General features: G+C 48.6%; 13 protein-coding genes across 13 annotated transcripts; 7 read left to right on the forward strand and 6 right to left on the reverse strand.

Annotated features, from left to right (window-relative positions):
• Window positions 1-182: 182 nt before the first annotated feature.
• On the reverse strand, window positions 183-4,286 carry HPODL_01957 (sulfite reductase beta subunit; the record flags this gene model as incomplete). Its single annotated transcript, XM_014078489.1, has 1 exon — window positions 183-4,286. One exon carries the CDS (start codon window positions 4,284-4,286, stop codon window positions 183-185), a length of 4,104 nt encoding a protein of 1,367 aa, XP_013933964.1.
• Window positions 4,287-4,632: 346 nt separating this feature from the next.
• HPODL_01958 (Cytochrome P450 61) lies at window positions 4,633-6,228 on the reverse strand (the record flags this gene model as incomplete). The annotated part of the gene is made up of 1 exon (XM_014078490.1): window positions 4,633-6,228. The coding sequence occupies one exon, from the start codon at window positions 6,226-6,228 to the stop codon at window positions 4,633-4,635; it is 1,596 nt and encodes a 531-aa protein (XP_013933965.1).
• A 496-nt stretch (window positions 6,229-6,724) lies between these two features.
• Window positions 6,725-8,083, reverse strand: HPODL_01959 (uncharacterized protein; the record flags this gene model as incomplete). The annotated part of the gene is made up of 1 exon (XM_014078491.1): window positions 6,725-8,083. One exon carries the CDS (start codon window positions 8,081-8,083, stop codon window positions 6,725-6,727), a length of 1,359 nt encoding a protein of 452 aa, XP_013933966.1.
• A 675-nt stretch (window positions 8,084-8,758) lies between these two features.
• On the reverse strand, window positions 8,759-9,121 carry HPODL_01960 (Cytochrome b5; the record flags this gene model as incomplete). Its single annotated transcript, XM_014078492.1, has 1 exon — window positions 8,759-9,121. The coding sequence occupies one exon, from the start codon at window positions 9,119-9,121 to the stop codon at window positions 8,759-8,761; it is 363 nt and encodes a 120-aa protein (XP_013933967.1).
• Window positions 9,122-9,437: 316 nt separating this feature from the next.
• HPODL_01961 (putative RNA-binding protein) lies at window positions 9,438-10,229 on the forward strand (the record flags this gene model as incomplete). The annotated part of the gene is made up of 1 exon (XM_014078493.1): window positions 9,438-10,229. One exon carries the CDS (start codon window positions 9,438-9,440, stop codon window positions 10,227-10,229), a length of 792 nt encoding a protein of 263 aa, XP_013933968.1.
• A 54-nt stretch (window positions 10,230-10,283) lies between these two features.
• On the forward strand, window positions 10,284-10,955 carry HPODL_01962 (uncharacterized protein; the record flags this gene model as incomplete). Its single annotated transcript, XM_014078494.1, has 1 exon — window positions 10,284-10,955. One exon carries the CDS (start codon window positions 10,284-10,286, stop codon window positions 10,953-10,955), a length of 672 nt encoding a protein of 223 aa, XP_013933969.1.
• Window positions 10,956-11,370: 415 nt separating this feature from the next.
• On the forward strand, window positions 11,371-12,774 carry HPODL_01963 (Dihydrolipoamide acetyltransferase component (E2) of pyruvate dehydrogenase complex; the record flags this gene model as incomplete). Its single annotated transcript, XM_014078495.1, has 1 exon — window positions 11,371-12,774. The coding sequence occupies one exon, from the start codon at window positions 11,371-11,373 to the stop codon at window positions 12,772-12,774; it is 1,404 nt and encodes a 467-aa protein (XP_013933970.1).
• A 132-nt stretch (window positions 12,775-12,906) lies between these two features.
• On the forward strand, window positions 12,907-14,268 carry HPODL_05324 (Conserved hypothetical membrane protein; the record flags this gene model as incomplete). Its single annotated transcript, XM_014078496.1, has 1 exon — window positions 12,907-14,268. One exon carries the CDS (start codon window positions 12,907-12,909, stop codon window positions 14,266-14,268), a length of 1,362 nt encoding a protein of 453 aa, XP_013933971.1.
• Window positions 14,269-14,392: 124 nt separating this feature from the next.
• On the forward strand, window positions 14,393-14,824 carry HPODL_05325 (uncharacterized protein; the record flags this gene model as incomplete). The annotated part of the gene is made up of 1 exon (XM_014078497.1): window positions 14,393-14,824. The coding sequence occupies one exon, from the start codon at window positions 14,393-14,395 to the stop codon at window positions 14,822-14,824; it is 432 nt and encodes a 143-aa protein (XP_013933972.1).
• Window positions 14,825-14,863: 39 nt separating this feature from the next.
• Window positions 14,864-16,054, reverse strand: HPODL_01964 (uncharacterized protein; the record flags this gene model as incomplete). The annotated part of the gene is made up of 1 exon (XM_014078498.1): window positions 14,864-16,054. The coding sequence occupies one exon, from the start codon at window positions 16,052-16,054 to the stop codon at window positions 14,864-14,866; it is 1,191 nt and encodes a 396-aa protein (XP_013933973.1).
• A 103-nt stretch (window positions 16,055-16,157) lies between these two features.
• Window positions 16,158-16,790, reverse strand: HPODL_01965 (putative secreted protein; the record flags this gene model as incomplete). Its single annotated transcript, XM_014078499.1, has 1 exon — window positions 16,158-16,790. The coding sequence occupies one exon, from the start codon at window positions 16,788-16,790 to the stop codon at window positions 16,158-16,160; it is 633 nt and encodes a 210-aa protein (XP_013933974.1).
• Window positions 16,791-17,299: 509 nt separating this feature from the next.
• HPODL_01966 (ubiquitin-conjugating enzyme E2 W) lies at window positions 17,300-17,740 on the forward strand (the record flags this gene model as incomplete). The annotated part of the gene is made up of 1 exon (XM_014078500.1): window positions 17,300-17,740. The coding sequence occupies one exon, from the start codon at window positions 17,300-17,302 to the stop codon at window positions 17,738-17,740; it is 441 nt and encodes a 146-aa protein (XP_013933975.1).
• A 150-nt stretch (window positions 17,741-17,890) lies between these two features.
• HPODL_01967 (Metalloprotease) lies at window positions 17,891-21,133 on the forward strand (the record flags this gene model as incomplete). The annotated part of the gene is made up of 1 exon (XM_014078501.1): window positions 17,891-21,133. The coding sequence occupies one exon, from the start codon at window positions 17,891-17,893 to the stop codon at window positions 21,131-21,133; it is 3,243 nt and encodes a 1,080-aa protein (XP_013933976.1).
• Window positions 21,134-21,405: the final 272 nt, after the last annotated feature.

Here is a 21,405-nt window from a genome sequence, read left to right on the forward strand (position 1 = left end):
AACAAGATCCTGCGCAAGTTCTGGGACATCAAGATCCGCAACATCCTGGAGCTCGAGCGCGAGATGCCGCTGGACCAGCTGACCCTGCTGAAAGTCCTGCGACAGCTAGAAACTCCGTCATCTGCATCCGCTGTATAATATTTACCGCATCCAATTTCTGAATATATATCTAATAATTTATCCTAAAGGTCCTCTGGCAGATCGTCCCAGAAAGTCTTGCCTTCAGTGGTTGGCTTGATATATCCGGCACGGATCACAAAGTCTCCGAAATGCTCTCCTTCGTATCTCTCCAGCGACCATCTTCTGAACATTGGCACCAGAATGTTGAGCACCTGCTGCTCATCCACGTTGGTCCTGTACAGCTTGTTCAAACGCTCTCCCTTGTATCCTCCACCAAGCATCATGTTGTAGGTGCCGGGGGCCTTTCCAACGAGTGCAACCTCAGCAAGCCATGGTCTGGCACATCCGTTAGGACATCCCGTCATTCTCATCACAATGGAGTCGTTTCTCAGACCAAGGTTCTCAAGTTCTGCCTCCAGCTTCGAAATCAGCACAGGCAGGTATCTCTCGGCCTCGGCCATAGCCAGACCACACGTTGGCAGGGCCACACAGGACGACGACGAGAGCCTCAGCGCAGAGAAGTTAGTCTTATCCAGCTTATGCTCCTTCATCATCTCCTTGAGTGTACTCAGGTGCTCGTCAGGGACATTCGACAGCAAAATGTGCTGGTTTCCGGTCAGTCTGAACTCGCCGAAATTGTGCTCTTTCATGTAGTGCGCAATCTTGTTCAGTCCTGTCTTCTGAGGTGCCTCCACTGTGTCCTCGATTCTTCCGTTCTCGATGAAGCAGGTGTAGTGGTTGAGGCCGACCTCATCCTTGCACCAGCCAAAATAGTCGATGTTGGAGTCGATCTTGAACGGTTTCGGAGCATCGAACTTCTTGCCCCACAGCTCCTCGACTTTGCTCTTGTACACGTCCACGCCCATGTCGTCGATCGTGTACTTCAATCTGGCGTGCTTTCTATTTTTTCTGTCACCGTTGTCTCTCTGGACAATCATCACTTTTTCGCACACGATGTGGATATCTTCCACCGGACAGAAACCAAACATCGAGCCCGTTCTTGGATACGTCTTGGTGTTGTTGTGCGTGGTTCCCATTCCACCACCCACCAGCACGTTGTAGCCGATAATATTGTTGTTCTCGACAATGGCAATCAGCCCAATGTCGTGTGCATAGACGTCCACGTCGTTGTATGGAGGCAGAGTCAGCACAACCTTGAACTTTCTTGGCAGGTATGTAGGGCCGTACAGCGGCTCAGTGTCTTGAATAGAGTCGCCACCCACCTTGATCTTTCTAGGGCCGCCCTCAATGCCTCTCTCGAGATCCAGATCGTCGAGCCACAGCTCGTGGTACGCGGTGGTCGATGGTAGCAGATGCTTGGAGATGATTTTGGACGTCTCCACCAGCTGTGAGTGCAGGTGCTGGTTCGAAGGCAGAGCTGAACACATGACGTTTCTGTTGACGTCACCGCACGCAGCAAGTGTATCCATCAGAGCCGTGTTGATGCCTTTGATGGTAGGCTTCAATTTCGACTTGATCACGCCGTGCAGCTGGAACGTGGCTCTGGTGGTGATCTTGAAGGTGCCGTTGCCGTTGGAGCTCGACAGCTCGTCGATTTTGAGCCACTGGTCCGGCGTAGCAACACCTCCCGGAAGACGCACACGCGCCATGAATGCGTACGCTGGCTCGAGACCTTCCTTCTTGCGCTGCTCTCTCACGTCTCTGTCGTCCTGCATATAAATACCGTGGAACTTGGTCAATTGCTGGTCGGAGGCAGAAATGGCGCCAGTGCTGGCATCCTGCAAGCCTTCCGCAATGGTTCCTCTGAGGAAGTTGGAGTTAATCTTGATATCCTCGTTCGTGATTGGCGGAGGCTCATCTGCGTTCTCCACAGACACTCCCAGAGCCTCCCAGACCTTTGGCTCCCAGGCGTTGTAGCCGGTGTTGTAGCCGTCGGCGTCCTGGTCGTCTCCGAGCCCCAAGTCGGTGAGGACATTGCCGCCCAGCAAAGTCAGCTTTTTGAACAGATCTTGACCCGGCTTGTTGTAGTAATGAGCGTCCTCCTTTCTTGGCCAATACTTCGAGTCTCCCAGACCAAACACGGAAAACTTGAGGTTGGCAAGGTCAATCGTGCTGGATTTGAGAGCCTCCCAGAACAGCTTACCGTTGGTAGGGAACTCTCCCTGTCCAGAGGTGGACGTGATGAAAACAACATTGGTCTCCATGGCCAGGTCGTCCAGAGAAAAATCGTCCATGGCCAGAAGCTTGATCTTGAGGCCCTTGGCGGCTCCTCTTCTGCCCATCTTCTTGGCCAGGTTCTCGGCGTTGCCTCCATCAGACGCAAATGCGATAGTCAATGGCTCGCCGCTTAGGTTCTCGAGCATCTTGCTGAACGCGTCCTTGGACTTCTCGTTCATCTTCTTCTCCACCATGTTGTTGTACGATTTGAGGTTGAAGTCGAGTTTCGGGCTCTTGGCAGCCAGCATTGTGAGCCTGTTTTCTCTATCAAGGAACTCCTTGAGCTCGTTTCTGATGAAGGACGAGTCCAACTGGAATTGGTCCTCTTCGTTTTCCAGGAATGGATTGTATCTGTAGAGCGGCCAGTAACCAGTATCGACAGAGCTCTTGGTGTCCTTAAGGATCTCAAGATGGTCGTCGTAGTGCGGCAAGTACGCCAGCACAATGGCCGGACCGTTGGCAAACTTGTTGGCCTCCAAAAGCGCAGTCAACGTTTGTGAGTACGACGAGTACAGGGCCACCGATGCAACGTACGAATTGCCATAGTTCATCGCGTACAACCCGGCATTCTTTTTGCCCTGTTTTCTGTTCAGCGACGAATCCGAGTCTATGATCAGCAGCTTGACTCTCTTGTTGGTCTTGAGCACCTGGTGCAGCGTTGAGAGTCCTTGGTCAAAACACCACTTGTCGGAACCTATCAGCCAGCTCGTCTTGACGGTCAAATACTCCTTCAAGGCCAGAATGTCTCTGACCACAGGGGCCTTGGACTGGGCCAGCTCAGCAGCCAGCTCTGTGCCATCGACCTCGTCGCCCTCCTTGGCCTTGATCAGCCATGCGGCAAGCTTGTCACTAAGAACAGATCCAGCAAACTCGCCCAAATTGTCCTCAATAAGATTGACTAGCTTGTTTCTCTGCTCCTCCTCGTACAAGAACTTACCAAAAGCAAACTCTGGCGATGGATTCAGCACTATGTTGTTCAGCACAGAAAGGTTAGGAACGGCCTGGCGCAACAATCTGACGTAGATATCTTCAGAGAGTGAAGACGAGCGCGAAACGGTGGCAGAGACAGATTTGAAAGGTTTTCCTAAAGTCATGTTCTGCACCGGCTCGTCGAGCTCAGAATTGGCGAACAGGTCACTGAGCACGTCGTCAACGTTCGACGAGTCAATCTTTAGCAACTGGCTAGATATGACAGACGAAAACTGGGGCAACAGGTCCAGAATGTCCAGCAGAAGCGGCTGGAAGTCCAGCTGCACAGAACTCTGCTCCAGAATTTGCAGCACGCGGGAGTATGACGAGACCAGTTTGGCAAGCTTTGCAACGTTGAATGGTCTGTAGACTTTGACGGAAATGAGGCCGACTCCAGACGGAAGAGCAGAACCTAAAACGTTCTGGTTGCCCAGCAAGAGCAGGATCTGGTCATATTTCGAGAACCAGGAGGAGTTCAAAAACTCAAATTCCGAGTAGGAGTGACCAGTGAGCTCTTTGAGAGCACCAAAGGCAGACTCGAGATCCTGGCCCTCAAAGCTGGCGTACACCTTGGTGATACTAGAGTCAGGGTACGACTTAAAGCTCTGAGACTGGTCCAGATAAAAGTGGAGCATGGCACCATCTGTAAATTTCGAAACCAGATATGACAGGATGAAAAAGTCAAGCGCTTCTTGTGGGTTGGAAGAAATCAAAATAGGAATTCCAAGATCCTTAAATGCCAAAACAACAGAGTAGTCGTCATTAGTGATAGGAGAATTGATGATGAGTTTCTGCGTGGAATGGGATATGATAGGCAATTGCTTGAGCAGGTCATCAGAATGCAGTCCCAGCACAGTGGCCTGGGAGTCCTCAATAAACTCGAGACAGTCGTTAGCCGACAAGGACTCGATTTGCGAAGTTTTCTGCACCGGATCAACAGAATAGGCCTTGAATCCAGATTCGGATTGCAAGGCAACTGCAACCTGTGCGAAAGCCTGTTGAAGAGTGACAGAAGCCATGAGTAGCACTAGAAAGCTGCGGTTTGCAAATATAAAACTTTTTAGCTCTCTAGATCTGCTTCTCCGCGAAAGAAGCCACACTGAGGCTAGTGCCCGAACGTTTGTATGTGCCGCTTATTATATGAACGGGTTTTATTGGCGGGCTTTGAACGGGACGGGTGGCGGTGCAAAAGGCTGGTGACGAAAGGTCACGTGAAATGCAGTCGGGAGCCGGGGATTGAAAAAAAAAATTTGGTGACAGACGGAAAAAAACTTATCAGAGACAGCCGAGTGCTGATCTGGGATGTTACCGGTGTAAGGGTGTGTAGATAGTGTAGATAGTAAAAATGGTACATAAATATGGCAACTACTCAACCACGGTAGGGTCTCTGCGTCTGAATTGCATGATCACGTCGTCTTTAGGGAAGATGGTGGCAAACACCTTGATCTGCTCGCTCAATTCCGTCACCTTGTGGTCAAAGTCCAGGAACATAGCAGCCTTTCCGATGAAAGCAGTAAACGTCATGAGCACGTACGTTTGTCCCAGACATCTATGCACACCGGTACCGAAAACAAGCCAATTCTTCGTGGCGGCCCACGCAGGCGAACCCTCTTCCCATCTCTCCGGCACAAACTCGTCAGGATTCTCGTAAGCTTCTGGGTCGTGCAGAGCTGGGTACAATGTTGGCACCACCATGGCTCCCTTAGGAATAGTGTAGTTTTCGCTGACAGGGTAGGCCTCTTTCACAACGTGAGGAACCATAAGAACCGGTGGTCTGTATCTCAACGTCTCTCTGACAACCATGTTGGTATACTTCATCTCGTCAATCAGCTTACCGGTCAGAGGCTCGTATGGGTTTCCGTTTCTAATTCTGAGCTGTTCCTCTCTAATCTTCTTCAGAACGTCTGGTCTATCAGCAACAATTTGGAAAAGCCAGCAACAAAGAGAGGAAGAAGCGTCCTGGGAAGCAAACAGGAAGGTGAACACGGCCTCGGAGATCTCTTTGTTGGAAAACTCTCTAATCAAAATCTTGGCATCCAAAGACTGTTTGTCTTTGCTGTCTCTGGCCTCCTTCATGACCTTCACCCAGGCATCCATGACACACTTTGGCTTTCCACCGGCATCAATGTGGTCCTTGGCCATCTGTGCGCACCCTTCAAAAACTTTCATCGTCATATCAGCGATTTTCTTTCCGTACCAGGTTTTGGTGTAAGGAATGATGATAGGGAAGTTGACAAGCTCCAAGGCAGCGGTAATTAAATAGTAATTGTCAGCAATTTCCTTGATTTGAGCATTGGTAATGTAATCGCCGCAGAACGTCTTCAGAGAAATCGCACACATCACCTCTCTGAACACTGGGAAGAACACACTTGGCTCGTCTTTGGTCATGTCTGCAAACAAATTGATGTATTTGTCCATAATTTTCTCTTGGTCTGGGAGATACAGCTCCAGAGAGCTTTTCGTAAACAGCCCGTTCAGTCCCTTTCTATATTCCGAGTGTTCCTTACCGTCCATAAAGACCCAATTGGATGGTCTCAAAATCTTCACGGCAACATCAACAACACACGGCTTGACATACTTTGGCGATTGGAAGATCTTTCTAGCAAGGTCTCTGGTGGAGGCAATCACAACAAACTTGTGGAAAATCGAAACACAGGACAAGGGTCCGGAAGCCCATTTGCTCTGGTACTCCTCAAACTTAGGGTCCAAAGACTCCAAAAATGGGCCAATAACGGGCCAGACTTTGAAACGCGGACCAGCAATTGATCCCTTGTATATCTGGTAGGCTATCTGGTCGTAGGCCACAACAATAGCCAGGGTAATGGCAACTATCTGCCACCAGGGAGTTTGTTGCCAAAGAGAATGAACAGCCGATTTCAGGCTAACGTAGTCGAGCGCCTTGATGGCACCAATCACTGTAGTTGAGTTCACAGTCGAAGAATGGTTCGTCAGAAACTCCATCTTTTCAAAGAGGCCAAAAGAATGTATGAGAAATGATCCGATTGTGATTGACTGTTTATATAAAAAATTGCAGTTAATTTTTTCGGTATACGAGAGGAACGAGATCTGCCAATGACATCCGTACACCACCTCCATAGTCGATAAGCGGAAAGGTACCACGGGCTTCGTGAGATCTCAAGACGTGGTGGTACACTATGTAGTGCGGCTGTGGAGGCTGAGGTGGCTAAAGAAAACTATGATACCTTAGATTGATGGTGGCTGTCATCCTTGATGCCACTCAAAGAGAATTGTGGTTACGACTGCCGGGCCGGCGAATTCCCTATGACATTGCTACAATCGCATAACTTGCTGCAATTGCTGCGTGATTTCAAAACCCGGGAAGATCAGGCTATTTTATGGAACTAAAGTGTTCGCGAAAGAATTCGGACACTGTGATTGGACGGCACGCTACGTTCTCACTCATCGGAATCTTTATCAATTACTATACGTTTGAGGTCTATTTCGCCAAGAGCTCGCCATTTTGCAGGTTCGTGTCTTTCCATATCAGCACAAGGGCGATGGTGATGAGGTAATTAAGAGTGTAGGCCGTGGTGGTGACATTGGCCATTTCGAGGAAGAGCTCGTTCACGTAGTCGTAAAGCACTCTTCCTCTCAAAATTAATTCGACCAGGCTCATGATTGTGAGCAGGGCAAATGTGAGCAGGAGCTTTGTACGCAGACTCCGGTTGGTGAGCTGCTTGTGAGTTTGCCATGCGTAGTAGCAGCAGAGGAAGTACACAACAACCAGTTGCACGAAAATAAAGTCACTAAGGAAAGAGGCCCTGCCTCCAAGAATAGAATATACCGAAGACTCTTCGACAGCAAAAAGAAGAAGCTGAAGGAAGAGGAACGCACATAGGGCTCTGAAAATTCTCAGCTTCTTCGGGCTCTTCATATTGCTGAAGAATAGGAACCCCGAGGAGATAATCAGGCAGTTGTACACGATCCATACCGTGAATGTTGCGCTGAAAGTGAGCATACAAGCGTTCATGAGAATCATACTCAGACTGCCGTAGTATCCGTAGCCGTACTTGTTGAGCTGCGAGTAGATGATGACAGAGCTGAAGAAACCGAACGCAGTTCCGGCAATGTAAAATAAGAGCTTAACCTGAATGGTAAACTGCTTGAACCAGATGGAGTTTGATAAAATGGCATTGGTTTTGTCCATACGCACTTTGCGGTACAAGTATGCGGCAAAAAGGGCAAAAAGCATCACATAGGACAAGAAAAGCGTAAAGTCCCAGTACAGGTAGTGGTAGTCGGACACCAATAGATTACCAAAGCTCTGTTTCCAGTCGACAACAACACGCAAATTTCCTGCGTCGGCAGGAATATTCTGAGCCGTGAATATCACACAGTAAATGGCCGTGTTTTTGATCTCGAATTTGTGCTTATTGTCTGGTAGCTCAGATGGAATGAACTTGTAATGTTCGATTGGAAACTCGAACTCTTCACTGTCGATCAGTTCGTCGAGCGTCATGCGCAACTTTAGCTGGTCAAGAGACGGATACGTGCACAGTTTCTTCTTGATGGCGCTCTCGTCGCAAACCTTGACCATTGGCGTTGGATCAAGTTTCACACGCTCCAAATCACTGCCGGAAATTAAAAGCGTGTCGACCGTGGCACCAGGCAGGTTTTGGAACTTGACTGTAATTTCAGGAGTGAAATGCTGCGAGATGAAAAACAACCTCGAATTCTCGTAGTTGGCCACATATGCACAGGTCTGAAATGCTCTGTCATTTTCCAGCACATGTTCATCCTCCAAACCAAATATCCCAACTAGTAACGCCAGAAAAGTCAGAAGCGAGGGAAGCATCGGGAAGCACTTGTGATGTTGAAGATATAAATAGTAAAAAAAAAATATTACACAGCCAATAATTGTAGCTTGTTTAGGTTAAACATTGAGCCAGGTATTTGGCCAGAAAGGGTATTGCAATATAATATGTGATGGGAGAACAAAGGATTTTCTCAAAAATTCTTGGTGCGAGAACAATGCCAGGTTGTTTTTACTAAGAAATGCATCGTCTGCATTGCACAACATTGTTTGGGGCCCAGAAATGGTCGATCGACGGGTCTGTCTAAGCCATGGTTAGGAGCTGCGAGAAACTTGGCAAAGAACAGCTATTGGACAGCTCCAGATCTGAAAACATACGAAAGGTAAGCTGGTCTGAGCAGGACACATACCTAGAGCTTAGGGAATTGCCAGTAGTCGTCTTGAAATCGCTAAACGAGCTTCTGCCAACATGTCCGGGTAACCGCTAGATCTCGACGAATAAAAAGCCAGGAATTAGTAAGAACAGGCCAGAAAAGGCAGGATCCGGCTCGTGAGCGGGTCTTTCAGCAACACCAGTGCCCCATCCCGGCGAGAGTTCGTGAATCATTGCTGACCATGAAGATCAGTTGATATAAAAATTAATTTATTAAACCTATAATCTGCTCAACAAACTATAGGCGTCTTATGACGTCGCCTCCAACATACTCAACCATATAATCACGTTCTAAGGAACAAAAAGGCCCCGACGGCAAGAATGAGGCCGGCTAGGGCAACAAGAGGCAACGAAGAACTGTCGGACGACGACGAAGATGCAGCAGACACAACTGGCTTGGCAGGAACGCCACCTTTGAGCTCGCCCACTTCAAGGTTGGCCAAGATCTCGTGGGCATCTTCAGAATGTCCAATATCTTCGAACGGTTCTGTAGCATCGGTTCCGGCGCAGTCCATGATCACCTCTTCTCCTCCTGGATGTTCGTCCAAGTATTCGCTGCAGTCGTACACTTTGCCTCTGTATACGATATACAAGTCATCTCTGGTGTTGTGTTGGGCGACCTCTTCAGCTGTGAAGACTTTGGACATGATACAAGTTTTTGAAAGTATTTTGGTCCGTGTTTTTTTTCTTATCTGGTACTCGTATAAGTTACTTAATCAGGTTAAAAAAATCGTGTCTGATGATTTTGTAACAAGCGACAAATTCCGCTTTTTGGAACCGAGAAACTGTACTTTGTTATCTTGAGCAAGATGCCGAGCGAAAGGGGTCCTTTCTAGTAGGTTCGTTGGGCTTAGTTGGTTCAGACACCAGGCTGGCTCGCCCAACAAAAACCTCTCCCTCCATCCGTACACCACTAATCTCAGATCAAAAAAATTTTTAGAAGATATTTTTTTAGGAATTATAATGGCCCGTAAAGCTGTGTCCACCCCACCTTCCAAGAAGGTTCCTTCGCGCTCGCCGATCCTGACTAGGACCCGTACTAAGAAGGTTAGCCAGGAGCTGATAGACGAGTCAAAGCCAGAGAAAAAGAAAGAAGAAGCCAAGTCTGAACTGGAAAACGATGAAATTGAGCTTCCTAGTGACAGTGACAGCTCTGACAACGCCGAGGAGCTCGAGGGCTTTGAGTCTGCTGATGACGAGGAAAGCAAAGAACAGGATAACGTCACTAAGACCAAGCACACGGTGCACACCGTGACAAAGCCTGTTGAGACCGCTAACAAGAACTCCTCAAAACCCAGCATCAAGTCCAAGCATGGTGTGATATATGTGGGCAGACTGCCTCATGGATTTGAGGAGAAGGAGCTGAAGAAATACTTCAGCCAATTTGGAGAAATTATCAGACTGAGACTCTCGAGAAACAAAAAGACGGGAAAGTCGAAACATTACGCTTTTATCGAGTTCGAGCACGCAGAAGTGGCCAAGATTGCTGCGGAAACCATGAACAATTACCTGCTGTTTGAGCATCTCCTCCAATGTGCCGTTGTGCCTCCTGAAAAAGTGCATGAGAACCTGTTCCAGGGAGCCAACTCCAAGTACAAGCCCGTGCCGTGGAGCAAGATTGCGCAACTCAAGAACGACAGGCCTAAATCCAAGGCCCGGTGGGAAAAACTGCAAAAGAAGTACCAGGAGCAGAACCAGAAAAGACTCCAGAAACTCAAGCAGCATAATATCGATTACGATCTCAGTGCTCTATAGGGAGGGTGTAAGGTTGTATAATTTTAAGCAAATAGAGAAATAAAGGTTATTACGATGGCTACTAAATTCGAGCACCCTGTGTATGAAAAGCTCTCAAAGTACACCTTCTATCTTTGTTCCACGTCTCCGCGCCGCCAGGAGATTTTGGAAATGCTGGGGTTCAATCCTGTGATCAGGCCGTCTCAGTTTGAGGAAAATCTATCAAAGCTAGATTACACGGTAGAAGAGTACGTTGCAGAGACTGCCAAAGGCAAGTGTTTGGCTGTTTGGGATCAATTGAAGAAAGAGGGCAAAACAGATAACGTGTTGCTGCTTTCCGCCGATACAGTTGTCGAAAACGAAGGTGTGATATATGAGAAGCCAAAAACACAAGAGGAGAATTATCGGGCAATTTGCAGGATGCGCGACTCGAAGAAGCCCGTTCGTGTTTTCTCTGGAGTCATGGTGCTGCTGAGCGACGCCAGCACACAAAGAAAGCCGGACAAGTGCAAGATCGAGACGTTCACGGAAATAACAGAGATAGTTATGGAAAAGTCCGTGAGCAACGACTTTATAAGGAAATACAGCGAGTGCGGCGAAGGCCACCAGGTGGCGGGCGGATTCAGGATCCAGGGCTCGGGGGCTTTGATGATGAAGGGCATAAATGGAGACTACTACAACGTGGTGGGGCTTCCATATACGAAAACGTTCCAAACGATCTGTGACATGTTAGATACACATCTATAGACAGGCAGCGTAATTGCATAAACAATTTATTCACTCAGGCAGTTGGCAGGGGAGAAAGCAAGTTAATGAGGTTTGGTCTGTTGGAGGTGGATTGCCAGCCCAGGTAAATGATGAAAGGGATCCATCCGTAGTGGGCGATGGTCTTGGTGGTGTCGAGAATTTTGGATAATCTCTCTTTGGACTCTTCAGACAGGTTCAGGCCGGCGTTCATGATGAGAATTGTTCCAAGAGTTGAAAAAATGTGCGAAAAAAAATAATCGACCCCACCAAGTCGATCGACGCCAGCAAAAGGCAAAGGAAAAGACCGATCCGCGAAGGACGATTTTTTACGGCGAGGAAAAAAAACAGCAGCTGATTGAATTTGATTAGTCCTAATTCGAGGCAATTGCTCATAACATCACCTACCAGCTATAAAATGTCTGCCATTGCCACGCTTAGATTAGCTTCGCGTCCTGCAGTCAGGCTCTCTAGAGCCCCAATGCTGAGATTTGCAGCCCTAGCAAGATACTATTCCTCCAAATTCCCAGAGCACACCGTCATCACCATGCCGGCCTTGTCGCCAACCATGACCCAAGGAAACCTCGTGAAATGGCACAAAAAGGTTGGAGATGCTTTACAGCCTGGTGAGTCCATTGCCGAGGTCGAAACCGATAAGGCGTCCATGGACTTCGAGTTCCAGGAAGAGGGGTTCCTGGCTAAAATCCTTGTTCCAGACGGAACTCAGGACATTCCTGTTGGAAAGCCAGTTGCCGTCTACGTCGAGGACAGCGGCGACGTTGCTGCCTTTGAGGATTTCACTGCTGCAGACGCTGGCGATGCAGGTGCTCCAGCCGCAAGCGAGCCAGCCAAGGAAAAAGCCCCTGCTCCAAAGGAGGAATCAAAGGAAGCGCCAAAGGAGGCACAAAAGGAATCCCAGCCAGCCAAAAAGTCGTCTCCTGCTCCATCCGGCAGAATCTTTGCTTCTCCGCTGGCCAAAAACATTGCTTTGGAGAAAGGTATTTCCCTCAAGCAAATCAAGGGTACTGGTCCAAACGGACGAATTGTGGCCAAGGATGTCGAAAACTACAAGCCAGCAGCTCCAGAAGCTTCTGCCGCCCCAGCAGCCCCAGCAGCAGCCACATACCAAGATATTCCATTGACTACCATGAGAAAGGTCATCTCCAAGAGACTGACCGAGTCGAAGCAAACGTCTCCCGACTACATTGTTTCCTCGTCGATGTCTGTGTCGAAGTTGCTCAAGCTCAGAGCCTCTCTGAACGCTGCTGCCAACGACAGATACAAGCTCTCGGTCAACGACCTGCTGATCAAGGCCATTGCCAAAGCCTGTGAGAGAGTGCCTGAGGCCAATGCCTACTACATGGAGAAGGAGGGAATCATTAGACAGTTCTCAAACGTTGACGTTTCGGTTGCTGTGGCCACTCCTACGGGTCTGATCACCCCAATCGTCAAAAATGCACACGCCAAGGGCCTCGAGACCATCTCCAAGGAGGTCAAGGACCTCGGCAAGAGAGCCAAGGAGAACAAGCTGTCTCCAGAAGAGTTCCAGGGTGGAACCATCACGATCTCCAACCTGGGAATGAACCCTGCTGTCACGTTGTTCACCTCCATCCTCAACCCTCCACAATCGGCTATTCTGGCCATCGGTACTGTTGAGAAGAAGGCCGTGCCTGATAAGGCTAGTCCACACGGCTTTGTGTTCGACGACGTGATCAACATCACGGGAACCTTCGACCACAGAACCGTGGATGGTGCCAAGGGAGGCGAGTTCATCAGGGCTCTGAAGACCATCGTGGAAAACCCGCTGGAGATGCTTTTGTAAGGGATCTAGATCAGTGTAAGAATGTATTAGACAAGATGTGAAAAATAAAACTAAACGTAGGGTAACCCTTCTGTAGTTGGGCCTAGATATTCTTCCCCATAAATTAAAGTGCAGAACAACTGTTGATAAATAATGAGCGGGTCATCTGGGCTGGGTCAGGCCGAGCTGACCTACCTAATAGTTTTCTGCACGCTTGTCTCACTGATGCTTATTTGTGCGCTTGTCACACTCATATACTACTTATTCTTTAGAGACTCGCTGCTTGGGCCTCACGATGACGAGAACAACGTGATCTGCGACGTGTTGAGGTACAACCCGGCCAACTACCGCAACCAGGCTCTATTTCAGTCTCTGAACGAGGTGGACAAATTACGTTTTGCTCTGGCTAGACAGTTTTTCGAGGAAAAGCCTCCTATTCTGCGCTTTAATAACACCCCGGGCGAAATCGACACAACCTATTTACTAATTAGAGACCGCGGCATCAGCAGTTTCTATTTCGAGACGTACTACGACCAAATATCGGAGCTGAGCCAGTCCTTGTGCGATTCAGAGGCTGAGGAGGCGTCCGAAACCACCGCGTTGTTGCAGCCCAAGAGACCAGATTATGCGCGGGCACAGTTCAAGAGAGTGCCCTTTTACGTCGAGGACCTTACAGAGATCTCTTTTGTAGGCTCTGAGCAGAGTAGCGCCATTTTGAACCTGCCAGTGCCGATCAGAAACCGCAAGAATGACACAGTCTATTTCGAGGCCAAGCTATACGATTTCGACCATCGCCGCTGCATGGTCTCTGTTGGTCTCTGCACGAAGCCGTATCCGAACTTTCTGCTGCCAGGCCTCCATCCTTATTCGCTTGCTGTACAGACCGATGGGTGTCTTCGTTTGAGCAACAGGCCGTTCCCTAACGACCCCGACTTGCCTGTTATTCTGCCCCAGCTGCTGGAAGGAGACGTGATAGGAATTGGCTACAAGGCCTCGAACGGTACTGTTTATGTGACGCACAATGGTAAGAAAATCATCGAGGCCGTTCAGAACCTGAAAACAGAGCTCTATCCGTGTATCGGAGCGGTTGGCGGGCCGTGCACGGTCTCGGTGAACCTGGGCCAGATTGGGTTTGTTTTCATCGAAGCCAACGTGAAGAAATTGGGTTTCTGCGAGAGCCAGAACGAAGGCACCATCGGCGCACCACCGCTATACTCCCCTAAATTAATCAAGAACGATATTCTTCTAGACCAGGGAGAACAGCTGCCTCCAGAATATCCTTCTGACGAGGAAACATTTTTTGGACCCAAGCCGTATCTAGAAAAATCCAAGAAACGTGTGGGGACTCCGGAATCCGACCCACCTCCTTATCTCGGGGGTAATAGCGAGAAGACGTCGCTTGAAGACGACCAGCCAAGCGTCATGGACCCCACAGAGTACGAGCGACGAATCGATAATATAGGAACTTCCCCCGCACTTGGCACCAGCAAGACTGCGGGACCGTATATAGGATAATGGAGGACGCTACTAATGAAATCGCCAGTTCGCTACATTGATGTTGGTGGCTGTAGCAGCTGCTTTTTTTCAAGGCAGTGTAGAAAGTCAAAATCTGGTGTTCGACTTTTTCACATATTCGTCCATGACACTAATTAAACAGAGCGACCAATTTATCCAAAAATCGCTCGAGCTGCTCCAGGCGAGCCCGGAGGACACAACCGTGTCGATAACATACACACACTCGAAAGTGAAGTCGGCCAAGACCGGCAAGCCGGCCAAAGCGCTGATCAAAATCAAGACTTACAATCCCCAAACCGGCATCTGTCTGAACTTTAAGACCCACAAGGCAAAGGAGTTCAGCAGAATGATTAACGTTCTTGGGCCTAGAGGCAGTTCCTTGACGAAGGTCGAGAATTCTGACAAAAAAACCATACATCTGGATGGTTTCTCTAGTGTTATGAGTAATGTTGAGTTCAAAGAGGAGACCGCACCTGCTCCAGCAGCAGCTCCTGTGGCGGAGCAGGCCGAGACCGGAGGCAAGAAGAAAAGCAAAAAGAAGGGCAAAAAGAAGTAGTGTATTATACATAGATCGACCTTAATGAACCACCACGAGTTAGGAGTGCTTGCGTCCTACATTGAGCAGGTTGCTCTTGTGCGTTTTTTTGTAGATCATGGTGTCGTCCAGCGGCACGCTGTCGTCACTGAACTCGTCTGAGTCAAAGTCCACTTTTCTTGCTGGCGAGCAGACAGGACACGAGGCCGGGGGTTTTGGCGGCGTGCTGTCCCTTTTCAGATGTTTAATCTGGACCTGTGGTGTTTTAGGCTCACCTGAATCCATCTTTGGGGCCTCGGGTCTCTTTTGCTCCACCTTGATGACTCCATCGCCAACGGTAATCACAGTGAGAACGTCGGGATTGTGTTTCAGAACTTCCTTCTGTTTGAGGAGCTTCAAGTTCTCAGCCTCAAGTTTTTCCAGCTCCTCCTGCGTTGTGAGAGCGAGCTGCTTCATTTTCTCCTCGTTGGATGCCAGCTGATCGTCTATGGTGTCGGCAGAAACCACTTTTCCGGAGGTAGCTGGCCGTTCAGACTTGGCTGGAGAAGGGTTTTGGGGTTCTGGCGCTGGCGCCGTTGCAGCAGAGCTAGCTGAATTTTTCAGCTGCGCCAAAGCCTCTCTCAGCTTCATCGTTTCCATATAGTACTTGTCGAACTTCTTCTTCACGAGCTCGCCTGTCGATGTTATGCGGTGGTTCTCGTCCTGCAATTGTCTGATTTTTGTGCGGAGCTCGGTGTTTTCGCGCCGCAGTATTCTGTTTTCGTCCTTGACCTCATCAAACTCTGTGCTAATCTTCCTCACAAGTGAATTTAGTTTTTCGCCCTGCGCGCTGCGATCGTAGCTCAAAACCTTGTAAGTTTGCTGGAAAAGCGACCTGCTGGGGTCGTCGTCGTCGCTTCTCGAAACGTACATCTTCCTGTCGGCGTCGAACACGTCGTCTGCGAGTTTTTCTGAATCTTTCAAGCCGTAAGAAGGCTCGCGTTTTTTCACAGGACTTAGGTTGTAGGACCGGCCGATCTCAACCGAGTCGTCAAAAGATTGGTGCGCGTGCGATTTCGTGGGCGTGGAGAAGTATTTGTGGTATTTTTCCGGAACGTGTTGTCGCAGGACAGGCTCGTAGTCACCGTAATCTCTCCAGAATTTCTCGCTATCAAGCACCTTCCCGCGGAGATTGCCGTAAGGAAGTGGATTACCATCCAGTATGGCTTGATAGTTCTCCTGGTACTGCTTTAAAGGAAGGATATCGAGCATCAATAAAGAGCGCTTCGCAAAAATAAACAAACAATTTAATAGTAACAGATATGGTTCGAGGTGTAGAAGTATTTAATTTATGTGGTCTAGAATATATGGGTATCTAAAGAAGACCGATCAAGACACCGAGGCCGAGGCCGGCGGCATTGGCAACGAGAGCCGGGGCGCCCGCAGAGACCTGCACGTCAATGGACGACGATGGAGCGGCAGCGGACGAGGATGAAACGGAAGAAGTGGCCAAGGTGGAGGAAGAGCTGGACTGCTCGGCAACGGAAACCGAGCTGGATGCCGAAGTGGATGGGGCAGCCGATGAAGCAGCCGCGACAGAGGAAGACACAACGGAAGACACAACGGATGAGGAAGATGATGGAGCAGCAGTGCTGGATGAAGCAGCGGTGCTGGAGACAGTGCTGGACGCCTTGCTCGAGGAGCTTGCGGCACTTGATGAAGAGGCCTTGCTCGAGGAGCTGGAGCTGACGCTGGCGCCGACGGATTTGCAAACGCTCGAGAAAGAGTTTGCAGCGGTGTCCGCATTGCTGCCGCACTTGGATTTCAAACAAGAAGACATCTCAGAGGACTCATTGCTGCAAACACAGGCAATTTGATTCAACGACGAACATTGGGAAGAGCTCTTCACAACTTCGGCAGCACATGCCAATAGACATGCTGGAGGAGTGGCAAGAGCCGGTGCGATGTTAGCTAGAACAAAAACGAGTGGCACAATGAACGACTTCATGAAGGAAAAATGGGGAATGAAGAGTTGTGTATATTATTTATATTTCGTTTTTCTCTGTTATTGTATCATCCGAGACAATGTTCTTAATGCGGAAGTTATTTTTAGAAGGGAGGGTAACAGGGCCTAGAAATTCGAAAAAAAAAAAGACAGAGGTCAGCCAAGGGCCAGACCCAGGTTGCTGAGTGGTATGTGGTATGCAGATGATAGGGCGTTACATACTGGATTACTGTCTTTTGGAGAAGTCGAATAACGTCTTCTGAAATAAAAACGTCCCGCTAGTGCAGACCTCGCCACCTGCAAATAGGAGTAGTTTACTCCTGCAGGACCTGCGACAGAGTGCTTTCGAGGCTATTCTTTGCACAGGCTCTCGGGAGGCGCGTGCACGTGACCTTCCATCACGTGAATGGGTTGAGAAAAAAAATCAAAGTTATCTTTCCGAAAGGGGAGAGTTATCGCTGACGTGAGCAGTTTTTCAGGATCAAGAACAATTTGCGCCGTTTTTCTACGCAATGCCCAATCCCTCCTCGCGGATCCTGAAAGAGCTAAAACTTTTCCAATCCAACCCCACGTTGCAGCTTCTCCCCTCTGACGACCTCAACGTGCAGTACGTGGACATGAAGATCACAGACAACCCGCTCTATCCAGACACCTTCCGTCTGCGATTTATAATCGATAAAGATTACCCTTTCGCTCCCCCGCAGGTGCAATTTGTGCGATCGCATCCGATCCCGATCCACCCCCACATTTACTCCAATGGCCACATCTGTCTCAATATTTTGTACGACGGCTGGACGCCCGCGCACTCCCTGCATTCTGTAGCTCTTTCGATCCAGAGCATGCTCGCGGGTAACACCGATGCTTCGAGGCCAGAGGGAGACGAGAGATATTGCGCGACAGCTCCCTCGAACCCGCTACTTTCCAGGTTTATGTTTGATGACGATTCCGTCTAAAGAAGCTCATTATAGCTTGCCTTGTAAATGCCACTCGCGTATTTTGCCCAAACCTGTTCCCAAAAATTTCTGTTTCTTTTTATGCTCTCAAGATTTACACTTTGTTTAAGTCGTCTTGCTGGTGCTCGAATAAATCGTTCTCTGCGCCACATGTCTCAATATAAAGTGTTGAGCCAAAACCTTGAGAAACCAGACATCGACGACCGCCAGTACCGTCTGATCGAGCTGCCGAACGGACTGGTGTCGTTGGTGATCTCTGACCCTACCACTGACAAATCGGCTGCTGCGCTGGATGTGAACGTTGGCGCGTTCCAGGACCCTCCGGAGTTGCCAGGATTGGCTCATTTTTGCGAACATTTGTTGTTCATGGGCACTTCCAAATACCCTTCCGAAAACGAGTACAGCTCTTATTTATCTAAAAACTCTGGCTTCAGCAATGCCTTCACGTCGGCGGAGCACACAAATTATTATTTCGAGGTGGCAAACGATGCGATGCACGGGGCTCTTGACAGGTTCTCGCAGTTCTTTATCTCGCCGCTTTTCGACCCAAATTGCAAGGACAGAGAGATCAACGCGGTGGACTCTGAAAACAAGAAAAATCTACAGGCTGACGTGTGGAGATTGCACCAGCTCAACAAATCGCTCACTAACAGGGAGCATCCGTATAGTGGCTTTTCTACGGGTAACAAGGTCACCTTGGGCGAAGAGCCTGTCAAACGGGGCTTGGATGTTAGAGCAGAGCTCCTGAAGTTCCACGAAAAGTACTATTCATCCAATATCATGAGACTAGTCATTATTTCGAATGAGTCTCTGGATACTATGACCAAATGGACCGTCGACATGTTCTCGGACATTGCTAACAAGAACGTGACTCCACCAATCTATAGAAACTCTCCGTTCGACTCAGATACATACAACGGCTACCTGATCCGTGCAAAACCCATAATGGAGCTGCGGTCTTTACAACTTTCGTTCCCCATTCCTGACACGAGACCGAACTGGGACTCAAAACCAGCAAAGTACCTTTCTCATCTCATTGGCCACGAGTCTGAGGGGTCCCTATTGTTCCATTTCAAACGTCAAGGATGGGCCAATAATCTGAGTTGCGGCCACGAAACGGTTTCTGCAGGATACTCCGCATTTATCGTCAACATCGATCTCACTCCTGAGGGCCTAAAAAATTATACCGAAGTGTTGCAGCATGTGTTCAAATATATCTGTCTACTGAATGTAGAAGGTCCGCAGAAATGGATATTCCAGGAATTGCATGAACAGAGCACCACTAGCTTCAAGTTCATGCAGAAAACAGGAGCAAGTCAATCAGCAAGCAGACTGGCCGGCTCTCTCCATGGATTGGAATATTACGACACCCAGGGCCAGAACCCGTTGCAGAAAATCGAAGAAATTCCGCCTCGTTCAACAATTCCGTCCGAAAAGCTTCTGAGCACCATGATTGTCAGAAAATACGATCCTGAAGCAATTAGCAATATTCTTTCGTACTTGAGACCAGACAACTTTCGCGCAATGTTGATAGCTAGGGAGTGTCTAGAAGGCGAGTCCGTGTTGACAGAAAAATGGTATGGCACAGAGTACCTGCCATCCAAGATCGAGCCTCAGCTGTTACAAAGTTTGGTTGATATCTACAGTGGTCCTGCTCCGTCAGAATACAGTTTGCCGGAACGCAACATCTTCCTCCCAACCAAATTCTCCCTGGTCGAGCCTCCAAAAGACGAGTCCCAAGGAATTGTTTATCCAAAATTAATTTGCAACACTTCTGACTCGCGAGTCTGGTACAAGGTCAACACAAAACTTGGTGGACCAAGATCCAGCGTCACCCTCAAATTCAACCTTCCTGGATCTACCTCTACGCCGTTGAATTCGGTCTTGCTATCCCTTTTTGTTGAAATGCTTGATGACGAGCTTAATAGCGTGTCATACCTTGCAAGCATCGCAGGTCTGCACCACGAAATTGGTCTTGCAAGGTCCGGGTTGAGTTTATCCATCAGCGGATACTCTCACAAGCTCGACAATCTTCTGGACAGGGTCACCAACACATTGCTAAAATTCACAAATGACGAGTCTGTGTGGGACGAGTCAAGAGAGGAGCGGTTCAACATTATCAAGGAGAAAATGTTGCGGAACCTGAAGAACTTCGGCTATTCCGTGCCTTTCCGTCAGATTGGTCCAATGCTCTCTGCTCTGATCAACGAGGACTCCTGGATGATAGACGACCAGATAGACTGTTTTGATGCCGCGACATTTCACTCGCTGAAGAGTTTTGTGTCCAACTTGTTTGGTATCTGTTTTGTTGAAATGTTTGTGATTGGAAATTACAGCAGGCAGGAAGCTTTGCACATCAACCAGCTGGTGGCTTCCAAATTGACCAAGGCTCTTTCATTTACAGAATCGCAGTTCACCAGAGGCCGTTCGTTGGATCTTCCTGCTGGCGAGGAGTACCATTTTGTGAAGAAAAACGTTGATGAAGAAAACGTCAACTCGTGCGTGGAAACATTTATCCAGTTGGGCCACATCACGGACCAGCGCGACAGAGTGCTTGCCGAGCTAGTTTCGCAGATAATTCACGAGCCTTTTTTTGACCGTCTTAGGACCAAGGAGCAGCTTGGTTACGTTGTTTTTTCAGGAATCAGACAGACCAGAACCACCTTTGGACTGCGACTCTTGATTCAAAGCGAGAAAAGTACTGGCTACTTGCTTGATAGAATGTCGAGATTCCTGGTGAAAATCGGACACAAATTGTCTTCCATGGGCGACAAGGAGTTTGAAAAGCACGTGAATGCGGTGATTACAAAGAAGCTACAGAAGGTGAAGAATCTTTCAGAGGAGAGGAGTAGGTTTTGGGACTCTATTGCATCTGGTTTCTACGACTTTGACAAAAGAGAATTGGATGTTGAGACGTTGAGAACAATCAAACGCCAGGAGCTTATTGATTACTACCACAACAAGATCTTGGACTCGTCGCAGCACGGGAAGCTGATTGTGCACTTGCAAAGCCAGGTTGTTCCAAAGCAGTCTTTGGTGAGCCGACTCACAAGCACTATTTCGAATTTGGTGTTTGATATGCCTGAGTACGACTCTGTCGACCTGAGCTCCAACCAGCTAAGTGAGCTGATAGAGAGTAAAATTACAGAGGACACTGAGATTACGAGAGACGTTCTGGAGTCTATTTTTGACGACTTCACCCTGATTCCGAACTTCAACCACAAAGAGCAATTTATCACTGCTATTTTGGACGAGCTCAAGAAGGAGTACAAGTTGACCAACACCATCGACAACGTCGGCGAATGGAAGTCGCAGGTGCCGCTTACAGGGGCCCCCAACGCCCACATCCCGGAGAAGTTTATGGATGAGGCCTTGCTGGAGCCCAAACTATAAATTATTTATATAGATTACGTAAATCTAGAGATAAAAAAAAGTATGTGGAGGTGACAGAAAAAGTATGATTGACGAGGAAACCCCCTTAATTCAGCAGGCGCCAGAACCGTACGAAGCACCGCTTCCAGAGATAAGCAATACAAGGCCAGAGAGGCGGCGACTGCGACATCCCCGTACAATTGGCTTGGTGTGCGTCCTGTTGCTCCTTATTGCAACTGGTGGGTATAAGCTGATAAAGAGCACGGGGCAGGTATTTTTGGATGCCGCCAGAT

This window comes from Ogataea parapolymorpha, chromosome VI (genome assembly GCF_000187245.1).
Source record: "Ogataea parapolymorpha DL-1 chromosome VI, whole genome shotgun sequence".
Taxonomy (NCBI): Eukaryota; Fungi; Ascomycota; class Pichiomycetes; order Pichiales; family Pichiaceae; genus Ogataea; species Ogataea parapolymorpha.